General features: G+C 44.8%; 2 protein-coding genes across 2 annotated transcripts; both read left to right on the top strand.

Annotated features, from left to right (window-relative positions):
- The first annotated feature begins 1,883 nt into the window (after nucleotides 1-1,883).
- On the top strand, nucleotides 1,884-12,138 carry FAM20B (FAM20B glycosaminoglycan xylosylkinase). The gene is made up of 8 exons (XM_072129096.1): nucleotides 1,884-2,101; nucleotides 4,667-5,129; nucleotides 6,182-6,268; nucleotides 6,787-6,896; nucleotides 6,992-7,163; nucleotides 7,240-7,431; nucleotides 9,505-9,564; nucleotides 9,640-12,138. Exons 2-8 carry the CDS (start codon nucleotides 4,753-4,755, stop codon nucleotides 9,869-9,871), a joined length of 1,230 nt encoding a protein of 409 aa, XP_071985197.1. The 5' UTR covers nucleotides 1,884-2,101; nucleotides 4,667-4,752; the 3' UTR covers nucleotides 9,872-12,138.
- A 1,776-nt stretch (nucleotides 12,139-13,914) lies between these two features.
- On the top strand, nucleotides 13,915-20,761 carry TOR3A (torsin family 3 member A). The gene is made up of 6 exons (XM_072127794.1): nucleotides 13,915-15,698; nucleotides 15,956-16,069; nucleotides 16,157-16,422; nucleotides 17,640-17,803; nucleotides 19,029-19,153; nucleotides 19,679-20,761. The coding sequence occupies exons 1-6, from the start codon at nucleotides 15,458-15,460 to the stop codon at nucleotides 19,924-19,926; spliced, it is 1,158 nt and encodes a 385-aa protein (XP_071983895.1). The 5' UTR covers nucleotides 13,915-15,457; the 3' UTR covers nucleotides 19,927-20,761.
- The last annotated feature ends 528 nt before the right edge of the window (nucleotides 20,762-21,289 follow it).

The following is a 21,289-nucleotide window of genomic DNA, read 5'->3' as shown; positions in this document are numbered from 1 at the left end:
CGCGTGAAAAACGCACCATACAAGTCTATGGAGACGCATCAAAAACGCATTGCACTCTGAGACACATGCAAGTGCAATGTGTTTTTCACCCATCAATTGCCATAGAAAAGATAGAGCTCAGTCCTGAGTCCTGAACAAACTGACTGAAAACTGGTTGAACTCTGATGCAAAATGTCAGTTTTTCACTGACCAAACACTGATGGCCTGAGGGGCCTAATATAACTCCTTTCTCTTTTGTATTCCATCTCATTGATGACTGATAGGTACTTTCAAATAACAATTTATTGCCGATTCAAAAAATGGTCAAAGATCGTCTGAACAACCGGCGTCCAAGAGGTTTCTTTATTAAAGAGACAACATAGTAACCAATAGCCTTGAATTTGGTGAATTCTTAGCAAATTTGGTATATTTCACCCGGAATAGGACTGGAATCTACAGTATTTTGGTATCCATCAGCCCCCAGCTGATTTCTCTGGGTCCCTCCCACTCCTGGCATCCCCTTAGACCAGTGGTTCTCAACCTTTCTAATGCTGTGACCCCGCAATAGAGTTCCTCATGTTGTGGTGACCCCAAACCATGCAATTCGCAGTAAAAACACAATAAAATTGCGGCTCCGATGGCTTTAGGCGACCCCCGGTTTTGGTTCTTCGACCCCCGCTGGGGTCCCGACCCACAGGTTTAGGACCACTGCCTTTGACTGATCCAGGGAATGATACAGCCTGCCAAAAAATTTCCATTTTCGACATCAGTGACTTTTCACTGCAGCCATTTTGGCTTATGAACTCATGCAGATTGGTTTTCTCTTCCTGGCTTCAGTGATTTTTCACTGATGCCTTACTGCACCAGTCTTTGCAATGGGTTTTTTCAACACTTCATTTTTTTTTCTCCCCAGATCCAATGTTGTCAGTGAACAAACAAGGCGCAGAGTATTTTTCCACTGATCTGTGGAAAAAAACTGAACTGTGAAAAAGCAAATTGAAAAGAACGGAAGGCAGGAAGAGAAAACCAATGTGATTGTGTCCAGAAGACATAAAGGCTTCAGCACAACATTACTGATGGCGTCCCTAAGGCGCCCTGCGACATGTGAACAATTGTTTCAACAGCGAGCACACAATCCCATGTATTTCTGTGGTCTCACACACACACGTGATTTCCACAGCTCCACCAATTTTGAAGAAGGTCCTATTCCTGTCTGTGTTTGCGTTACGGACAGTATTTTCTACTGTCATCGGCGCATAAGCAGACGCCAGAACCTGATGGACCATGTATCTGTTGTTTTGTGACCCGATAATGTACAGGTAGCACTGCTTTAACCTGACTCCTTTGTACAGAACAGAGCACCTCCATATTTTTCCTCTGAGCCGTACCAGAGAATTATTCTGTTATGTTCATTTTACAACTTCTCTTCCGCGCACACTTTTTGTAGAATCTTTTTCAAAATAAGATGCAAATTGTGACAGGAGAATTACAGGATTAAGAAAAAAACATGATTGATTTCTTGAAGCAGCAGCACTGCAGAGGTCTGCAGGTTGTAATACCAGTCACAAACCATGAACAGGAGTGGCGCTGTTTTTAATCAAATAAAAAAAGGCGTCACAAAATTGAACAACAGTTTTTGTTTCGCTGAAAATATATTTTTTTTACTAGATTTATAATCATTTTTCTTCAAAAATCCTCTCTAATTCCTGCCCGATCTCGGTCTCAGAGCGCCTCTACAAACATGGCCGCCCCGGCTTCATACGCACGTCGCCACGCTGCCAGCGACACGTTTTACTCTTCTCCCATTGGTTGCTTTTCCTGAAGAAAAAAAAACAAAGCCTTGAGCCGCGAGCTCCTATTGGTTCTTCATGTGCATTTTGAAACGCCCCCTCTGATTGACTCGTAAGACGTCTAGTGCGGTCGCTCAGTATGACAATTTTGTGTCACCTGGACGCTGATTGGTTGTGGCTGTGCAGCGCCTCGGTAGCCGATTGGTCGTGGTGACAGTTCCGCCGTACGCTGCACCGTGTCCTGGTTGGGAGGGAGAGTGTAATGTTGGCAACCGGGGGCAGAGCACCGTGTGCGGAGGAGAGAGGCGGCGGTTATGGACTAGTGTGAACAGGTAGGAGACGTCCGTGCGGTAATGTACCCGCTGCCTGCTGTATGGAGGGGGTTATCCCCGGAATCTGTGTAATAGATGTCACCCCTTGTACTGAGGCCAGTGTTATGTCTTATACAGGGGCAGGGGCTGCACTCAGGGTCGTGGGGTCTCGTAAGGTTCTCTCCATTCAGCCTCTATGAATTGATGAAGATACTAGAGGGCTGTGCTCAGCATCTTCCCCAGTCCCTTCTGGGACCCCCTAATTATCTAACTAGAGTCAGCGCTCCCTACTGCCCCCTGGAGGAGTGACCGGTGCAGCAGTAACAACATTTGTCATCCGTTTTAAAGGAATTTTCCATTATGTCCCTGAAGGAGAAGTGTCTGATCACATTGGGATCCCTATGACCCACAAAACAGGGGCTCACAAGGTACTAGAGCTCCAGGTGTACATTCCCAGAAGGTTCCTTAGATGTGAATGAAGTGCTGGGTCGGACCACTGAAAACATGGAAAACCCTATTAAAGGGAATCAATCTGAGCGGTTTGAGTCATTCACCCTCCCCCCAGGTCCTTAAAGGGGTTAACCAAGTTATCATGTTATGCCCCATCTATAACATAAGGGTTAATAAGCTGATTGGTGAGGGTCTGACTTCTGTGAACACCTGATCATGATAACAAACCCCCTGTGATCCATAGAGCGGGGGTCCCTTTCTCTGTAACTTGCGGAGCAGCCAGTAGATCATGAATCCCATCGCTCCATTCAATACTAAGGAAGTGTCAGAAGTTGCAGAAGCGCTCAGGCGTATCTAGTGCCAGAGATACCAGAGCGCTGGGGTTGGCGATTTCCATCACTCTGTGAATATTCAGTGGGGTGATGGGACACATGATCGACCTGCTGCTCCGCCCACTAGTGAGAATAAGACCCCCAGTCTACGAATCTATAGGGATCCATTCTGGTGATGCCGGATCCTATGCCTAGACATACATATGCAAATTATATTTGCTTATTCTAAAAACCATTAACTGGCCAACCATTGGTGGTAGGAAGGATCGGGTGATTGGGTTTAAACATGTCTTAACCCTTTGTTCTGCTTTTGGAGGAGCTTGGAAACCGATTCTTTCCCTTTTTATCATTGATAACACAAGTACACTTAGCTGGGCGTGCACGTCTCTTAGCTGGGCGTGCACGTCTCTTAGCTGAGCGTGCACGTAGGAAGGAATAGTATACTGGCACATTGTCCTTCTAAGACAAAAAGTGAGCATGCACCCAATCAGGAAGTGCTTGGTCTCCAGCCTCCAGCTTTCCAGTGCATCATGGGAGATGTAGTTTTCAAGTAGGGCAACCACAGATTGGAGACCAGAGCTTTACCGGTTGCTGGTGTCACCCAGCACCCATCGCACATTCATACATTGCACCTCCCACAGGGATGATGAATCTGCTAGGGCCATAGAACAGGAATGGATCTTATCTATTAAAGGGATATTTCACTCTGTGTGTATATTTATATTACTGGTGTTATGGTATAATAAAAACCAGAAATTTGGCAGTGTATGATCCATAATTACGGGAAGAGCCCAATGGCTTATATCAGGATTTTTGGGATTTCTATTAGGCTGTACTATTATTTTTTTTCTGCTGTTTATGACAAATCAGCCACGGAGGCTCCTAACATGGTGTCTTTATATCGATGAGTGGGTTCAGTCGCCTGACATATCGCCGGCCGAACTGCCAATCCGGCAAATTGACGCCCCTAGCATCTAGCCATGGCTATGATTGGTCAGGGGGACATCCAAATGGCAATCCCGACCATCAGGTCCGTTCATCTCTAGTCATCATCTATCCATAGGGTTAAATGTCTGCGTCATATGATGGACACCAGTGCACGACTTGTCACAGGTCCAATAACATAGTGTGGCAACGGTCTTCTCTTCAGCCAGCCATCGGGCAGTATGGGTCACCTGCCTGTGCCCAATACTGATCTGTGTTCTCTGGTTGAGCTTTCTGGATGCTTATCTGGGGCGTAACTTGATGGGGTGCAGAGGTTGCGGTCGCACCCGGGCCCAAGAGGTTTAGGGGGCCCTTATGGTGTCAATTTCCCATATGAGAAGACTATTAGTATATACTTTACATTATAGTCGGGGTCTGACACAAACTTTGCACTGGGGCCCTTCAGCTTCAAGTTACGCCACTGATGCTTATATTTGCTCAGTGTCTCCCCCTCTCCCACAATCTCCCCCCTTGCTTCATCCGTGTCCCTCTCCCCACCGTGCAACATAAATTCTAACCGTAAAGAATATTATTCTACACATGATATAATACAGGGGTTAGACGGTACATTACATCTGTAACAAGGAATTTGCTGGGGGGCTCTGCAGCTCTTAGTTACGCCCCTACATGCAGGTATTAGCCTGGAAGGGGATTGAACTTGTTATCTCACTGCGCAATGAATAGTCACATAAATGGAGGATCTAGTAATCCAGGAAATTATAGAATAGAGGAAACAAGGCCATGTTCACACATTGGATTAGGGCATCAGCTTTTATCAGGGTTTAGAGACATTGATATGAAATGTTCATCTTTTCCATAGGCACCAGTGAGGCTCCAGCACAGTGATGCCCTGTATGTGCCCCCTCAGCTTCTCGCAGTCCTAGCAGCCCACACCCCGGGGTCATCATGAAGCTGAAGCAACGTGTCGTGGTCCTGGCTTTGCTGCTGGTCATTTTAGTCCTCACGAAACTTCTACTCCTGGACAGATTAGAGACATCTGCGGCACAAAGACAAGACCAGTTGTCCTTCCAGCGGATGATGTCCGGCCTGCGGCTGACCATGGACTCCCGGTTGGAGCACACGTTACAGTCTCCCTGGGAAATTGCCTCTCAGTGGGTCGTCCCTAGAGAGGTGTATCCCGAAGATACTCCGGAGATGGGAGCTGTCCTGCACGCCATGGCCACAAAGAAAATCATACGAGCGGACGTGGGCTACAAAGGGACACAGCTCAAAGCTTTATTAGTCCTGGACGGTGGACAGAAGGTGGTCTTCAAACCAAAAAGGTTAGAGTAATCCCTCCTTAAAGGGATTGTTCACAGGATAGGAAAAAACTAACTGCTGTTGCATGCTCCTCCTGCCGTTCCACCTAAAAATGAGAATCTGCCATCACTGGAGAGCTAGTGGTCCCCTTTTCATGATCTGTGGGGGTGCCAGCAGTCATGCCACCCGCTTTTCAGCTAGTTGTCCCCCTATCCTGTGGATAGGGAATGACTTGTATACATGGGACAACCCCTTTAACACTGTGCTAAGAGATCTGCACCAAAATCCATAGTGAAACTGGATGTGTCAGATGTGGATTTAGATGCAGGTTTTTGGGGGTTGCCCTGAAGCTCACTTGTGCCAAAGGTAATTTCTCATCAGTTGTCTGAGTCTCTGGCATAAGACATCTGCTTCACAAGGACCTGTGGATTGTTTAGTGTCCCATATTGTCCTGACAGGTCCTCTTTATGTAACCAGAATTCGGCTTGCAGTGGGAACAAGAATAATATCTTATTTTATGCTTTCGGTAAGACGTGACATTACCGGTTTATACATTTTGTTTAAAAAGACAGAATAGTTACATCTCCTGCAGCTCAGGTAAGACAATGCTCGGTAAATATCACTTTGGGTCGATGTGACCTCAGTGTAGCACATCTGAACCCAAACTGTTCATATCTAGATTCTCATAGATCCAGGCTGCCATAGATTGCAGGTTAGATCTGGATCGTTTTTAGGGCATGTGACAAGAGACCCCTGTAATGTGTAGACTGGAGACAATGGGGACTACATTTCTGCTGCAGATGAATCCTTTGTGGCTGCTACCAGAGGGAGATTAGACAATTCTGACATTAGTCAGTGACTAATAATAATAATCTTTATTTATATAGCGCCATCATATTACGTAGCGCTTTACAAATCATAGGGGACAAATACAAATATACTAAAACATGACCGTGACTAAAGAAAGGGAAGTTGCTCTGCATGAATATTACAACGTTTATATATTATTTATACTGTATTCTGAATCGTTCCTTAGCTGATGTATTCTGCTGACAAAGCATTTATTGGATTCCAGATACAGCAGAGACCATGTGGTAGAGGGAGAGCCCTATGCAGGTTATGATCGGCACAACGCAGAGGTGGCCGCCTTTCACCTAGACAGGTAAGTCCGGGCAACTGTCCTCCTATTTTGGACCAAATATTTGGTGCTTTCCCAGTATCCAATAAATGGAGAATGCAGTAACATTTGCAAAGTGTTTCCAAAAGTTTGTTTGTAATGTACATAATAAAACTCTCTTTGAGACACTGCCTGAGGGCTGCAACCATGAATTGTCAAGGAAATTTGACTGAACAGGGGTCAATACACAATATTAGGCCGCTTTCACATAGATGTTGTGGAGATGTATATCCGGCTGGATATAAGTCTCCATAGACGCATGTGGCACCCGGCCGCGGTACGGTGAGCACACATGTCCCACCACGCCGTGCACGAGAAATAGATAGCGCATGTGTTTACGTCCGGGCGCCATGCCTCGCTATGGTGAGGGGAGGTGTGAACAGCGCTCATCCCTTGGCCTCTCCAGTGTGTGGCTGTATACTCGCCCAGGCATACGTCCATGTAAACGTGGCTTTACATTATAACCTTTTATAAATGACCCCCTCTTTTTCTAATTGTCGTAGGATTCTTGGCTTCAGGCGAGCCCCATTGGTCGTTGGCCGATATGTGAATCTTATCACAGAGATCAAACCTGTAGCTACTGAGCAGCTTCTTAGCACCTTCCTAAAGCAAGGTGGGTATACGAGCGCAGCAGGGGGCACATCTCCCTAAGAAGTATAATATATCCCCATTTACGATGCACTGATGGTCGTACAATTCTTCTTCCAGGGAATAACACCTGCTTCTATGGAAAGTGTTACTACTGCCGTGAGACGGAGCCGGCCTGCGCTGACAGGGAAGTGATGGAGGGCTCCGTAACTCTCTGGCTTCCTGATGTTTGGCCTCTGCAGAAGCACAGACACCCCTGGGGCAGAACATATCGGGAAGGCAAGTTAGCAAGGTAACACCTAGGACCTACTCCATTAATCCTCTCACATTTCTCCAGTTTTCTGGCACTGACCTATCATATTTGGCAGGTGGGAATATGATGAAAGTTACTGTGACGCTGTGAAGAAGACCCCTCCCTATGACGCTGGCCCCCGGCTCCTGGATATTATTGATACGGCCATCTTTGATTACTTGATTGGAAATGCAGATCGCCATCACTACGAGAGTTTCCAGGATGATGAAGGAGCCAGCATGCTTATACTACTAGACAATGCCAAGAGGTCAGTGCCTGCCGCCATCTGTTATAAGGGAACTGGTGTTGTATTTGGGACACTAAACCAACCAAAGATCCTAATGGATCCAGTGGTTTAGTGCCCAAATCGCTCTGGCTGTGGCCATAATTTCCACAGCCATGGAAGCATTTTCTTCTGTCGGCTGATCTAATCTTACTTACCTATAGATACTGAGAGGTCAGCAGCACATCTCACCAAGTAAACGTGCAATGTGCTGCACACACTGGGGCAGATTTATAAAAAGTGCCCTGATGGGTGGACAGTGTTATTCTGCACCAGATTCATATAAGTGCCTGGTGCTGGGTGATAAACCTGTCCTAGTATAAGACTGTCTGTCTAGTCCTACTCTGCACCTTCTATTAGTTGGTTACTTTATGCCAGAAAGTTAGGACAAACTTCAGTCTGGTCTGGAGTATTTTTGGCATGAGGCCATGCCCCCCGTTGTCAAGCTTGCCGTAGGAGAGACAGAAAACTGTCTAAAACCATTTATAAATGTCCTGCGCTATTTAGTGTCCGGTATGACTGATCACATTACCATTTGTTCCTCTTTATTGGCCTATGTAAATGCTGCTCCAAATCGGTGGTGGGTGACTGACTAGTGTCCCATCAATATTAATGAGCACTCATCCTTTACATTACACAGAAATTATAGCGCTGGCTGCATTTTTTTGGAAACTATGGAGAATGCAGCCTAAACCTGATGAGTTCTTTTACTTCATTGGTCACTCACTTCCTGTTCCCGTGTAAAAGATTATCAGCCTCTGATAGCGATTGGTTCATCTCCGTACAAGCAGTTATCACCCCATGGTGTGGGAGATAAGTGACTTGTATGTAATACCATATTATGCAAACCCATCCTGCTCTATATGATAGCCCAATGCTGAAAGAACATGTGGAGGTCTGATAATGAGAGAGGAGAGTATTAGATCTCACACATGAGCCTATTGTTCTGGTAAGATGTAATCTTCTGGTGTCTGACAGAGGCTTTCTCATCTACCACATTCACAACATAACTAAATGACATGCATGAGCTTTTTTTTTATTAAGATTTTAATACTCTGTTATAAGGGAACTGGTGTTGTATTTGGGACACTAAACCAACCAAAGATCCTAATGGATCCAGTGGTTTAGTGCCCAAATCGCTCTGGCTGTGGCCATAATACAAAAAATAAACCTAAAACACATACTAAGCTCCTGGGTCTGTGCACTCATTCAGTGAAGCCGGCGTAGTACACTGTGCATCGTTGTGGGTCTTGTAGGTACTACATCGCCTTCAATTGAACAACTTGCAAGCAACGGGAGCACCAGCACCAATGCATATCAACAGAGGATTTGGGACACTACACCACCACTTCATAAGGACCTGTGGATGGTTTAGTGTCCCATATTGCCTCTTTATTTAACCAGAATTCGGCTTGCAGTGGGAATAAGAATAATATATTGTTATTTTATGCTTTCGGTAAGACGTGACATTACCTGTTTTTACTTTTGTTTGAGAAGACAGAATAGTTACATCTCCTGCAGCTCAGGTAAGACAATGCTCGGTAAATATCACTTTGGGTCGATGTGACCTCAGTGCAGCACATCCGGATACATCCTTGTTGTGTCATCTTTTTTTCCACTTTTATGATTCTTTTCTTTTACTACTGTTCACACATCTGCCTTTCACATAAAATACACCATCCTAGATCAAGAAATGGTTTGACAGAAATCCAGCACTTTTGCCTCGGGCAGATTTTCGCTCAGATAAGCCGCTGTGTGAACACGCCCTAACAGAGCTCTGTCACTGTCAAGGTTGGAGTCATAGGATTGGAGTCATAATTGCTTCTCGTGACCCAAGTCCATAGGGTGAGGTTCATGATGGAGTGAATGAGTTAAGGTGACGTGGGTTCACGCCATGGTGACAGTGAGGTCTGTGTTATGTCACCCGCCCGCTGTATACTGCTCTCTGCTCTTGTGTTCATTGATTTCCATTGCAGTGACAACACTAGTGGGTGACGTTTAGTCTGAAGGAAAGGAATAAAAGGGACTCCTATTACATAGTTTTATTTTGTCTTTCAGTTTCGGTAACCCCTCGATGGATGAGCGAAGTATCCTGGCCCCGCTGTACCAGTGCTGCATGTAAGGCTGAGCTCTGCTACATCTGTGCCATACACTATGTTCTGCCATTATTCTCACACTGTGCTCTGCTTACAGCGTCCGTGTCTCCACCTGGAACCGCATTTCCCATCTGAAACATGGCACCTTGCGCTCCGCCCTGCTATCCGCCACAGGTCATGACCCCATCTACCCAGTCCTGTCCGAAGCTCATTTAGAAGCCTTGGAGCGCCGCCTGCAGGGCATCATAGGAACTGTCCAGCAGTGCATAGATCAGTTTGGCACAGAGGTGGTGATGGTGGAGGACCGGATGACCCTCTCCCACGTGTAACGCTGGCACTACCCAGAGACTGTATACTACAGAAGCGTCCAGATGGTGTGAATATTTTTTTAACGTACACCTACAACACTGGTACGAAACAGCACAGCGCCCCCCACAGACTGTACCAGTATCAGAGGAAGGAGCTCTACCTCCCCTGTTATGTCTGATGTAGACGTCTCCAGATAATGACTTTTACTGCGAGATAAGGGACGTCACCGCTACGGTGCGAGGAGCGAAATGTTTTCAGATTCTAATTTATTCTCTTACAGATTTTGTCCTTTTTCCCTTGACTGTTCTTTTTTTGTTTTTTAATCTTAAAGAGGTTGTTTTCCAACCCTCCACTTTGCGTAGTGTCCACATGGTGGCGCTGCTACGTTTTTCCCGGAACCATGTGGCGCTGCGTCCTTCTAGCAGGTATTTCCGTGTTACCGGGCGAGTTCCCGCTAATTCCATAACAAGATGAAGACGTCTAATTTATGGGATCGACAGTAAAGACGCAGCGGGACGTTGTGTTACATCCAGATTGTTCGATATATATATATTTTTTTTTTAAATGGCAGCTGCGGATGAGATGCAATTAACCCTATCCTATCTTGATTCACTGTATTACACGATCCTATTCTCCTGATTAGTTGACACCAAATGCACAGATCCTGCTAAGTGATAACATATAAGTGTAGGATGAGACAGACACAGAGCAATATTTTTTTTAGCACAACCTCCTCCCACCACGCGCTTTGCCATTTTAGCCAGTAATGTATTTTTTGGCAGAGTGAATGAAAAACTATTGTTCATGAATGTAGGTGCTGATCTCTAGTTACTCCACCCTGGGGGCATCAACAACTATTGTATTATTTCTCGTCAGATGTGTTAATGATTTGGGATTGACTAGTCCAGTTCTATAGGAGTACAGAATATCTTGTGATCCTTATACATACCCTAAACCTCCCCTCCCATATTATCACATGTACAATATAAGGGGCCCCTTCAACCTGGACAGTGTCATATTACCTTATTCCTGGTATGCAATGCTCTTGTAGTATACGGTCATCTATACCCAGTATGGGACCTGTGATGCCCTGAGCTAGGATGTAGGTGTGTATGATGTATAGGAGGCCGGCAAGAGGAGAGCCATTACTTCATGTATGCACATCCATGGACGTCTGTGTACGCCGCTTGTGCTGTCTAATCTTGAAGATGTTCATAACTTTAGGACAAATAGGATACACAGACCATAACTTTCCTTAGCTTACATTCAATGTACACTATGTACAGATCTTGGATCCCTCATCTCTCATACTAGACGACTGTCTAATGCATATTGGGGGTTATAAATACAAATTTCTCCAGTGTCAGATGTACAAATCCAGTAACCTAACAGCTTCTGGTTGTAGGGAGATAATCCACCACTACAGATGGTCGAGGCAAGTGTGCATGTGGCAGGAGAGGGGCAGGAGGAATAGCTGTCAGCTCAGTGAATGTTTTGCTTGTTACATAGAAAAGCTTCACATATATAATGAGTGCAGCATTTTCTACTCCCAGGTAATAACAGGTCTGACCGGTCTCACACACATTGTAGTTTTCCTAAGGGTGAAATAGACTGAGCCAACGACGTGTCTAGCTTTGCAGTATTTCAGTTTGTATCAGACATGAATGTGATGCACAAGGTCCATGATATGGAGGTCAGGATCGCACAATCTGTATGATACGATGCAGCACAGATCTGGAGGAAGATGTTATTTTATATGTAGACGACACATCCTATACCCTCAAAATGTAGATATTATTTTTTTTTACAATATATATTGTCCATAGTCTATGTCTGGTATTACATCTCCGCTCCAGTTAATGGGGATTAGCTGCAATACCAGTCACGGTCCATGGGTGAGAGTGGTGCTGTTGGAATAACATCTCCTATACAAAATGTTGGTCACAGGATGAAATCTAGATCGTTCTATCGCCCCGGTGCTCCTTATAGTGATTACAAGTCTAGGACTTGCCCCTTTGTAGATCCTTACACCTCCTGGTCACCTCAGCGTTCTCTTTTGTTAGTCACCTCCGCCATATTGCTCTGTGTCTTCTCACGTGAAGACGTTTACATGTCACGTGTAGTCCCGTACGTGTCACAACTAGGTAACGGTTCTTTTATTGTGAGAAAAAAAAGCTGCTATGTTCTTACAAAGTTCAGTATAAGAGGATTTCTATGACTTGTGCTCCGGATCGGAAGGAGTTGGCAAGACCGGGACAGACTTTAAAATAAAATATTATCAACACAATCCGGCGGTGTATTATATGTCATGTCACTTCTTCTGCCCTGATACACGTCATCTCCAAATGTCTTACCCAGTGTGGACAAGATGTCAGCTGGTGGGCAGAGCGCACCAACTCTTTCTTTGGCGCACCTGTAACATGGGGCGTGCGACACACTTCTGTCGGACTTTGCATGATAAATGTGGCGAACGGTCCGACTGAGCACCGGAAAGCCCATTTCAGTGCAGAAGTTTGTGTCACGTGAAGAGTAGTGCAGCCACAAAAGGGTCACGTGCAAATGTGGTGCGGACACTTCTTAAATAACTGTACAAGTAGTTTGCTCATAAAAGAATGTGCAAAGTCCTAAGTAAATCTGCCCCATTGGGGGTCATTTACTAAGGGTCCGATTCGCGTTTTCCCAACGTGTTACTCGAATATTTCCGATTTTCCCTGAATTGCCCTGAGATTGTGGCGCACGAGATCGGATTGTGGCGCATCGGCGCCGGGATGCACGTGACGGAAATCGGGGGCCGTGGCCGAACGAAAACCCGACGGATTCGGAAAAACCGCTGCATTTAAAAACAAAAATGTGTCGCGAAAATTGCACTTACCTTCACTCAGCCCAGCTCGGTGTGTTCCAGTGCGTTCCGATGCTCTGAAGCACAGCAGCGCCACCTGGTGGACGGCGGAGGAACTGCCTTAATAAATCCCGGCCGGACCCGAATCCACCGCAGAGAACGCCCAGCTGGATCGCGAATGGACCGGGTAAGTAAATGTGCCCCATTGTGTTCAATGCATCACACTCACAAGTATGTAAGGGGCCTACACCAGAATATTTGCATTTCTTCCCTGCTATGGGCCCAATCCTTGTTTTGGCAAATAATGATGTTTTGAGCAGTGGATATTGGGTTGATGGGGGAACCATCGCCCCTCTGAGATGTCCAAAGCAAGTGAGAGGGGAACCACACCGAGCCCTACACAAGGGGGCTATGAGCCGGCTGCATAAGGCTAACATCACTCGTGGTCACGTGTCGCATATTTTCCACGGCGGTGGCTTTCAGGGGAATATATTTTTCGAAAACATCAAGATCAAAGCATCATTTTTGTGCATAACTTGTTGAAAGATGCGGAAGATTAATTAATGATCATTTTGTCTTTTTTAACATAAATCTATGGGATTGTTATAATCTGCAAGATAATTTTCACAAATCACAGGTGAAAAAAAAAAAAGATTTTAATCCAAACCCCACTATACACCACAAATAGGCATGAAATGGATTTCCATGCTGTTTTTTTCTGCATGACAATCCATGTGCAGTTACACTCAGCCTGTTGAAGGAAATCTACCATCCAAATCCATCATGATAAACCAGGGACATTACTCATAGATCCAGGCACTGTGACTGTGGTAATGTTATATTTGTTATCCATGGCCTCCTTCCTTCTAAAATCAACTTTTATGATTATGCTAGAAGAGCTCATTAGCATCACTAGAGCCCCTCCGTGCTGCAGCATCACAGCCTGTTACATTGTCTCCCCCTTTGTGCTTTCCTCTTAATTCCCACTGCCTGATGTTCTCTATCATAGTGGAAGGCGGAAGTGCTCATGCACAGTGTAATAGCCTGTGAAGCTACAGCCCTTCAGACTGATTAACATAACTTTAAAAGTTTATTTTTTGAAGAAAGGCCAGATATAAGATAATTACCACAGTCACAGCACCTGGATCTATGATTTAGAGCCCCTGGTTTATCATGTTTGATATTGATGGTAGATTTCCTTAATGTCATAGTGTTATTGTACGGCACAGCAGCGATATATGGAAAGGGCTCTTATTACACAGCAGGTGTCCGATGCATGATGCAGCAAGCAAGCACCGCTAACACCCACGATTGGTGCAGCTCTGGACTCCTTGTTCTGGACCCATCCAGGTCAACATCTGCAAAGAGTTTGTATGTTCTGTCCGTGTTTGCGTGGGTTTCCTCCGGGTACTCCAGTTTTCTCCCACACTCCAAAACATACAGGTAGGTTGATTAGATTGTGAGCCCCATTGGGGACAGGGACTGATTGGCAAACTCTGTGCAGCGCTGCTTAATCTGTGAGCGCTATATAAAGGAATTACTATTAGGCAGGTTTTACTGTCCTCAAAATAGTATCAAACATTAGTTCATCCTACAAGAGTGACATCTTACACAGGTCTGTACACCGAAGTATGAAAAAGTTCTAGGTGTCAGAATATGGTGATGCAGTAATTCTTTTTACAGCTTCTCAGGACAATGCATGGGATAGTAAATACTATAACAAGTACAATTTGTCCTGCAGATAACAATCTCTCATAGAGCTCCGTAAATGAAAAACAAAAAGTTATGGCTTTTGGGGAGGTGGAGGGACTCCAGTGTGAAAGGGTTAATGCGAGTTCTCAATAAATGGAGAAAGTGACGCAAGGTTGAAGATGTCTAAGTGTCCGATCGCTGGTCAAATGACGTCGAGGAGCGGGTAACTTACAAAGAGAGTGACTGAAGATTCACTACTATTCACATCATGCAGCTTCGGGGTCAGTTCTTACTGCCGGACTGTGTTCTCCATGGATTACAAGTTACAGGCGGTCCCCTACTTAAGAACACTCGACTTACAGACGACCCCTAGTTACAAACGGACCTCTGGATGTTAGTAATTTACTGTACTTTAGTCTTAGGCTACAATGATCAGCTATAACAGTTATCACAGGTGTCTGTAATGAAGATTTAGTGTTAATCCTGATTCTTATGACAACCCAACATTTTTAAAATACATTTATCACAGAGACCAAAAAAAATTGTGATTGGGGTTACAATAATAAAATATACAGTTCCGACTTACATACAAACTCAACTTAAGAACAAACCTACATAACCCGTGGACCGCCTGTATAAGCAATTTCGTATCAGCACTAAGTAAACATCCAAGACGTGAGTAGTCACATAGGAATCGGGTAAATCCATCCTGCCAGGTGTGTATGGAGAACGTCTTCCCCATTCCTAAAAGCTTTTCCTTTCCCTGTGATGGGTTAATCAGTGATGATGAGTAATTCCTTCCCGGGAATATCTCACGCCACTGACACAGGCTCAGCCCAGAGAGAAAGTGACATTACAACGGGGAGGGAGCAGCACGAGCTGCGGGAGAAGGAAACTGTGACAGAGGGAGGAGAGACTGGTGACCTGACGTAGGGAGGAGAGGATGGGAGTGAGGAGACTATATATAACACAGTCTGAATGAAGGAATACAGAACAGATGTCACTGAAATAAGACATATTATACAGAACCGAGGAACCCAGAAATCTCCGCAAGGTTCTAGTGGAGGCTCCAGGGATGAGCAGAGCTGCTCCACTCCTATTACTCCTCCTACTTATAGACCCTCCAGTATTTGGGGCTGTGGATGTTTCGGGCCCAGCAGAATTCAAAGGAGAACATGGAGAAGAGGTGAAAGATGACCTATGGTTGTCCGGTGCCCAAGAGATGCAAGGCCTGGCACAACTTTCCTGGGAGTACATGCAGGACCTGCAGTGCTGGTTGTGGCCAGAGAAGTGTGAGGATAAGAAGAACCATATGGGTGAGTGTGAACAACGCCATAACGCAGGCAGCGCTGCTGATGGTGGATGATTTAACATTGAAAAGAATCACAAACTTTTCTGTCCATTGTCCAACAAGGTGACAACCTGTAGATTCCTCATTGTTATGGTCTATCATTTTTGTATTTATAGTGGTCCTTGCATTGGATGAGCCATCAGTAGACCCCTATGGGATGTCTCCCCTATAGAATGGTCTCATGTAGCATCCATATTCATCCATACTATATTCTATTTGCAGAGTGGAGTTGGCGCAGCTTTGGGTGGGACTCCCTGAACCTCCTGACGGACTGGTACGCCAAAGTTCTGGAAAGCGGAGACTTTACACGCAACTCAATAAACAACAATCTTACAGGTAGGAGCTTAGTGCCAAATTAGAAACAAAAATACATAACAATATACGTATATTACAATCCAGATTTTTCCTGGGAATTTTCTCTAGGTCTCCAGTGGGACTTGGAGAGGAGAGTTCATGGGCAGCACTTGGCGGTGAGGCAGATATTAACTTCTCTAGAGAGGTTTCTGCATGAAAATAACCAGCAGAAGACGTTGGTCCTGTCGTTCCACGGTTGGACTGGTACCGGGAAGAACCTGGCTGCCCGGATAATCACTGAGAATCTATACCAGGATGGGCAGCGGAGCCCGTGTACCAGGGTGTTCATCCCACAGCTGCACTTCCCTCACCCCTCACATGTGGAGGCCTATAAGGTAAAACTACTATTTTTTTGGTAGTTTAGCTAAATCCTGAAAACCCAGGTACTAGGAACAATGGTTGTATCCGGACCTGGCTGCGGCGCCATTATATTATAATTTCAGCAGTTTATAAAACTACTTTGGAACCCAAATGATCACTAACTGTTTAAGAAATGTGCTAGAAATCAGTAGTACAAGAGAAGACAAGAAACTTTTAACATATCTTGAGAGAAAAGTGCTTCCTTCTCCACTTACTTTGACTGTTATCATCCCCCTTCATAATCTGATCACCACTCTGAAATGAGTCCATCTTACTAGAAACAAGACAATGGGGCTCATTTACATATCCGGTCACTGGAGTTCAGAGAAAGTGCATTGTCCGACCATAATGCACTGAGTCGCAATTCACTAAGATCGTGCACCCGATATCCTGCATGCGACGCTTCCCCGTTTGGGTCCAACAGAGTTCACCATCTTTTTAGTGGTGCATTTTAGGGCATCTTTGAAAGTTAAATTCCGCGCTCAGTCCGAATCAGTTGCATTGTCCGATGGCACGCCCCCTAAAGTATGCCGCACGGAAGTCAGTACAGCTGCGCCAAAAAAGGGTGACGTGCGACACAATCACAACGCACCCGCTACTTAAATACCTGTGCAAGCCATTATAACATTGGAGAACAGCACAGTCTGAAAAAAGTGTGTCGCAAAGCCCTTAGTGAATGTGGCCCAATATCTCACTAAGGTGTCGCATTGAAGCTCTATACAGAGGGGAGCAGTGACGTCTCCACCAACCCTTGCTAGAAAGTGTAGATGATAAGTCATAATTCCCTTCTAAACGCACTGGACTACTGATTTATTCAAAGTTTCATTAAAAGATGAGGCACATTTGCAGAGTAAAAATTAGTTCCATAAAAACTGCCACCATTTTGCATCTGGAATAGAAAATAACTTTGGTCATTGATAGGATCATAGCCAGGGGTGAAATTTGAGGGGATGCAGAGGGTGCGGTCGCAACCGGACTCAAGAGGTTTAGGGGGCCCATAATGTGTCACTTTCCCATATGAGAAGACTATTACTATAAACCATACATTATAGTCGGGGGCCTGGCACAGACTTTGCACTGGGGCCCATCAGCTTCTAGTTACATCACTGACTGTAGCTCAGCTAAGGACCCAAATGATGGCATCCAACTCTATTCCCCACCAATAGATAAATGACTTATAACTTTTTTCCAGGTCCAGTTGAGGAAGCAGATTGAGGCGGTCTCGTCAGCCTGTGCCCAGCCCCTGTTTGTGTTTGATGAGGCGGATAAGCTACCAGCAGCTCTTCTTCAGTCCCTCTTCCCGCTTTTACACCCGGAGGAGACGCAGGACGCTAGAAGCATCTTCATATTCCTCAGGTAAGAAATTGTCAAAGTCAATCTTCCCACACACACAATATCCGTAACTTCTTGTCCAAAACATTAGGTTATTGCATAATGAGGAATTTCACAATATAAAGGCTTTTGCCAAATAAACCCTGCAGGAAGATCTTAGAGAACAGACTGTGGAAAACTCCATGAATCAGTAGGGATTTGTGTTGCAAATTTGGGCCATGAGACCTGAATTATGGTATATGGACACGAAAATATGTTCCATTCATAGTCATAGTGGTAAAGACCATGTTGGTGAGGACTTGGGCTTGAATATTGTACATCCAAGCTGGACATATAAATAAAGTTATGTGAATCAGACCTTGGTGATATTTGTTTTACTACCAAGTATCTCCAAAAATTAAACCTTTCCTGAAAATAAGCCCTAGATTCAGGCAGTAATATCTTCTGAACCATAGCACAGAGAAACACAGTTCTGGTGTCATTTTAATGAGGAGAAACTCCCCTTTAATAGGTGAAAGGAAATCATGCATACTTAATTTTTATACAGTTCCCTACTGCAACCTTAAGGCCTCATGCACACTAACATATATATAATATAGTCCCATATATATATATAGGACATATTTTTGCATCCAGCTAGGCGAGACAGCATGTGCTCACCACACCGGGACTGGTTGCCATAGAGGTCTATGGGGGCTGGATCTGGCATGTAAGGTGTGTATGGGGCCTAACTGTGAATATGTCCGGTTCAATGGAATCTAGAAACACAATCTGTGATAGAAAGGGGAGATTCTCTTTTTAAAATGTCACCAGAACTGTGATTCAGTAACTATTGCTGTTTGAAGTCTGTGCCTCCAGCCTGTTACATGGAGAAGGAGGAGGGAGGTGACAAGAGGGGCTCATATAAGGAAAGTGCCACTGCTAGACATAGGAAATCAGGTCCAATGAGTCTAAAAGTAATAGAGATACAAGATATTCACAATGGAGTTCAGGGTTTGGAGAGTTATGATGATATTCCAAAAGATAAAAATGTGAATGTATTTTAATAAATGTGATTTTTTTTTGTGTTCAAGAATAAATGTCAATTTTTGTTGATGGAAAAGAAATAAGACATCCCCTAAAAATAATACCAAACCCATTAGGGATCATCTTTCGTATTCCATAGAAAATGTGATGAAACAGTAATACTGTGCGCACGGTGTGTATGATATCTAATACCTGTCATATTTCCTGTTTACCTCTTGTGCAGTGGAGTCGGTGCCAGCATGATCAATGAGGTGGCGCTAAACTTCTGGCGAGCCGGGCGTCATCGTCAGGAGATCACACTGGATGATATAGATCGTCCATTGAGAGCAGAAATATCCCAGAGCAAAGGTACAGATAACGTTCTGATAGTTCTGATAGTTTACAACCTGTTATCTCCAGGGATATAGCAGCGCAGACAGCTTTGTGACACTTTATCGTAAGACGCTCTCCAAGCTCTGATCACGTGATCGCCTGACCCACTTCATTATCGGATCGGAAGCAGATTATAGTCTACTTACGTGTCACATGAAAAAGTGAGGAAGATATAAGATAAGTAAGGGGGAGATTTATCATACGCAGGCACTTGTGCACCGGCCTATGACAGAGGCCAAAGAGTTTCGCTCCTGCTCCTTTAGTGAAAGTCGCCTAGAGGGGGTGCACTGGACCTAATGGCCACACCCATGATGCACCAAAATGCTCATTTGCATATAGAAGAAAAAAAAGAATTTCTCTGTGGAATTTCGATAAGGACAACTCCTTTAATGTATTTGTAAAGCAAAGCGAAACATGTAACTGATGTCCATCATATTTACTTACCATCTTACCAAAAATCGTCCTCCATTTATAAGATATCTTAATGGTTGTTCTCTACAGACCAGTCCCTGACACATCAGCTGTGGATTAAGGATCTCATTAGTGAATTTGTGCCTTTCTTGCCTTTGGAGCGTTGTCACGTCAAGCTGTGCGCCAAAGACGCTATCGAAGCTCGAGGCCTGGCCTACAGCGAACGCGCCTTGGAATCCGTCATCCAGGAACTCGTTTTTGTGCCAAAGGAGGAGAAGATCTTCTCAGCTCAAGGATGTAAACAAGTTGCCCAAAGAATTAACTTCATGAAGCTTTAACTCGATGGAAAGAGACCAAGGGACTTAGCCGAAACTGACCAAACACAAGAGTCAACTCCAACTACCACTCTTAAGTAGAGATGAGGGACCCGGCCTTTAGGTTCAGCGTCTTCCATTCGGCAGCTCCTGGACAAGTTGCTTGCTGGGTTGCAGGGCCACCTAGGAATAGTTATAATTGGCCAAGTGTGGCCAACCACAGCCTTTACTAGTTGCCTTGGGCACAATGCTGCCCGATTGGCTATTATGAAGCCAATCGGGCAACATGTTTTACAGAACTACCAAACGCAGACGCCTAACAAAGTTCAGGCAATCATCTCCAGTTGAGAGGGGTAGTTGGAGTTGCCTCTTATGCTTGGTTGATTTCAAGCATCCTATCCAGGTTAGGAGGAGCCAGTGTCGGACTGGCCCACCAGAGCATCAGAGAATCCTCCGGAGGGCCCCAGGTTCTAACACTATAATTGGATATTACGATCTATTTCATATAGGATGATTCCGATACTATAGATTATTAGATCTTTTTAATGATACATCCTACATGTTATGGTATTTTATGGTTGAAGGGTGGGCCCTCAAGATCACCACCTCTGGAAGGCCCAACACATGCCAGTCCGACACTGGGTGGAGCTGCCGAACCCAAAATTCAGGTCCACTCATTCCTACTCTCTACCTTTTGCAGATCAGACAGTGTTAGCCTCTGACTTAGCTGGTGGAGGCTTTTAGGATGTACAATACGCACCCGCATTAACCTGTTGAAACTATTTTATAATGTTATTTATTTTTTTATATGAATATATTTTTTTGCACATTTTACCAATAATAAATACATTTTTTCCTATCCCTGCCTGTAGTCAATGAGATTCCTCACGTAGCGTCTGCTCATAGTTCATTCAGGTGAAGGCTCAGTCCTCCACGTGGGTCTGTCAGCGAGTTCACACGCTCCAGTCATCTTCGTAGACAAGGCCGTCCTATAAATGGAGATATCTCTTTAACTGCTGATGATGCAAGATAGACGCGTGTCTGTGTCTAGCGTGTGTAGAGCAAAGACCTCAGAGCTATTTGCTGTCTGTAGTACAGGTCCATGCAGTGCACACATGGACGTGTAACGCTCTCTGGGTCATAGTGAACCCGAATGTATACACAAGAATTACACCATCCATCCATCCTGATCCGCAGTCACAGCCCCCCATACTACGGACATTCCCAGCATGCCCCGGGAGACACAGACCGCCACTAAACTACATTGTGTGGAGTAACCCGTAACATATAATCCTGCATAACATGGAGCTGGATTCAGCCATTTTCCAAACATCAGAATAAAGTATAAAGTAATTTTCATTAAGACACAAAACTTTTTTTTGGAGGA

The sequence above is a fragment of the Engystomops pustulosus genome, chromosome 10 (genome assembly GCF_040894005.1).
Source record: "Engystomops pustulosus chromosome 10, aEngPut4.maternal, whole genome shotgun sequence".
NCBI classification, from domain to species: domain Eukaryota; kingdom Metazoa; phylum Chordata; class Amphibia; order Anura; family Leptodactylidae; genus Engystomops; species Engystomops pustulosus.
Note: the sequence above shows the minus strand (reverse complement) of the source record. Positions and strands in the feature narration are given on the sequence as shown.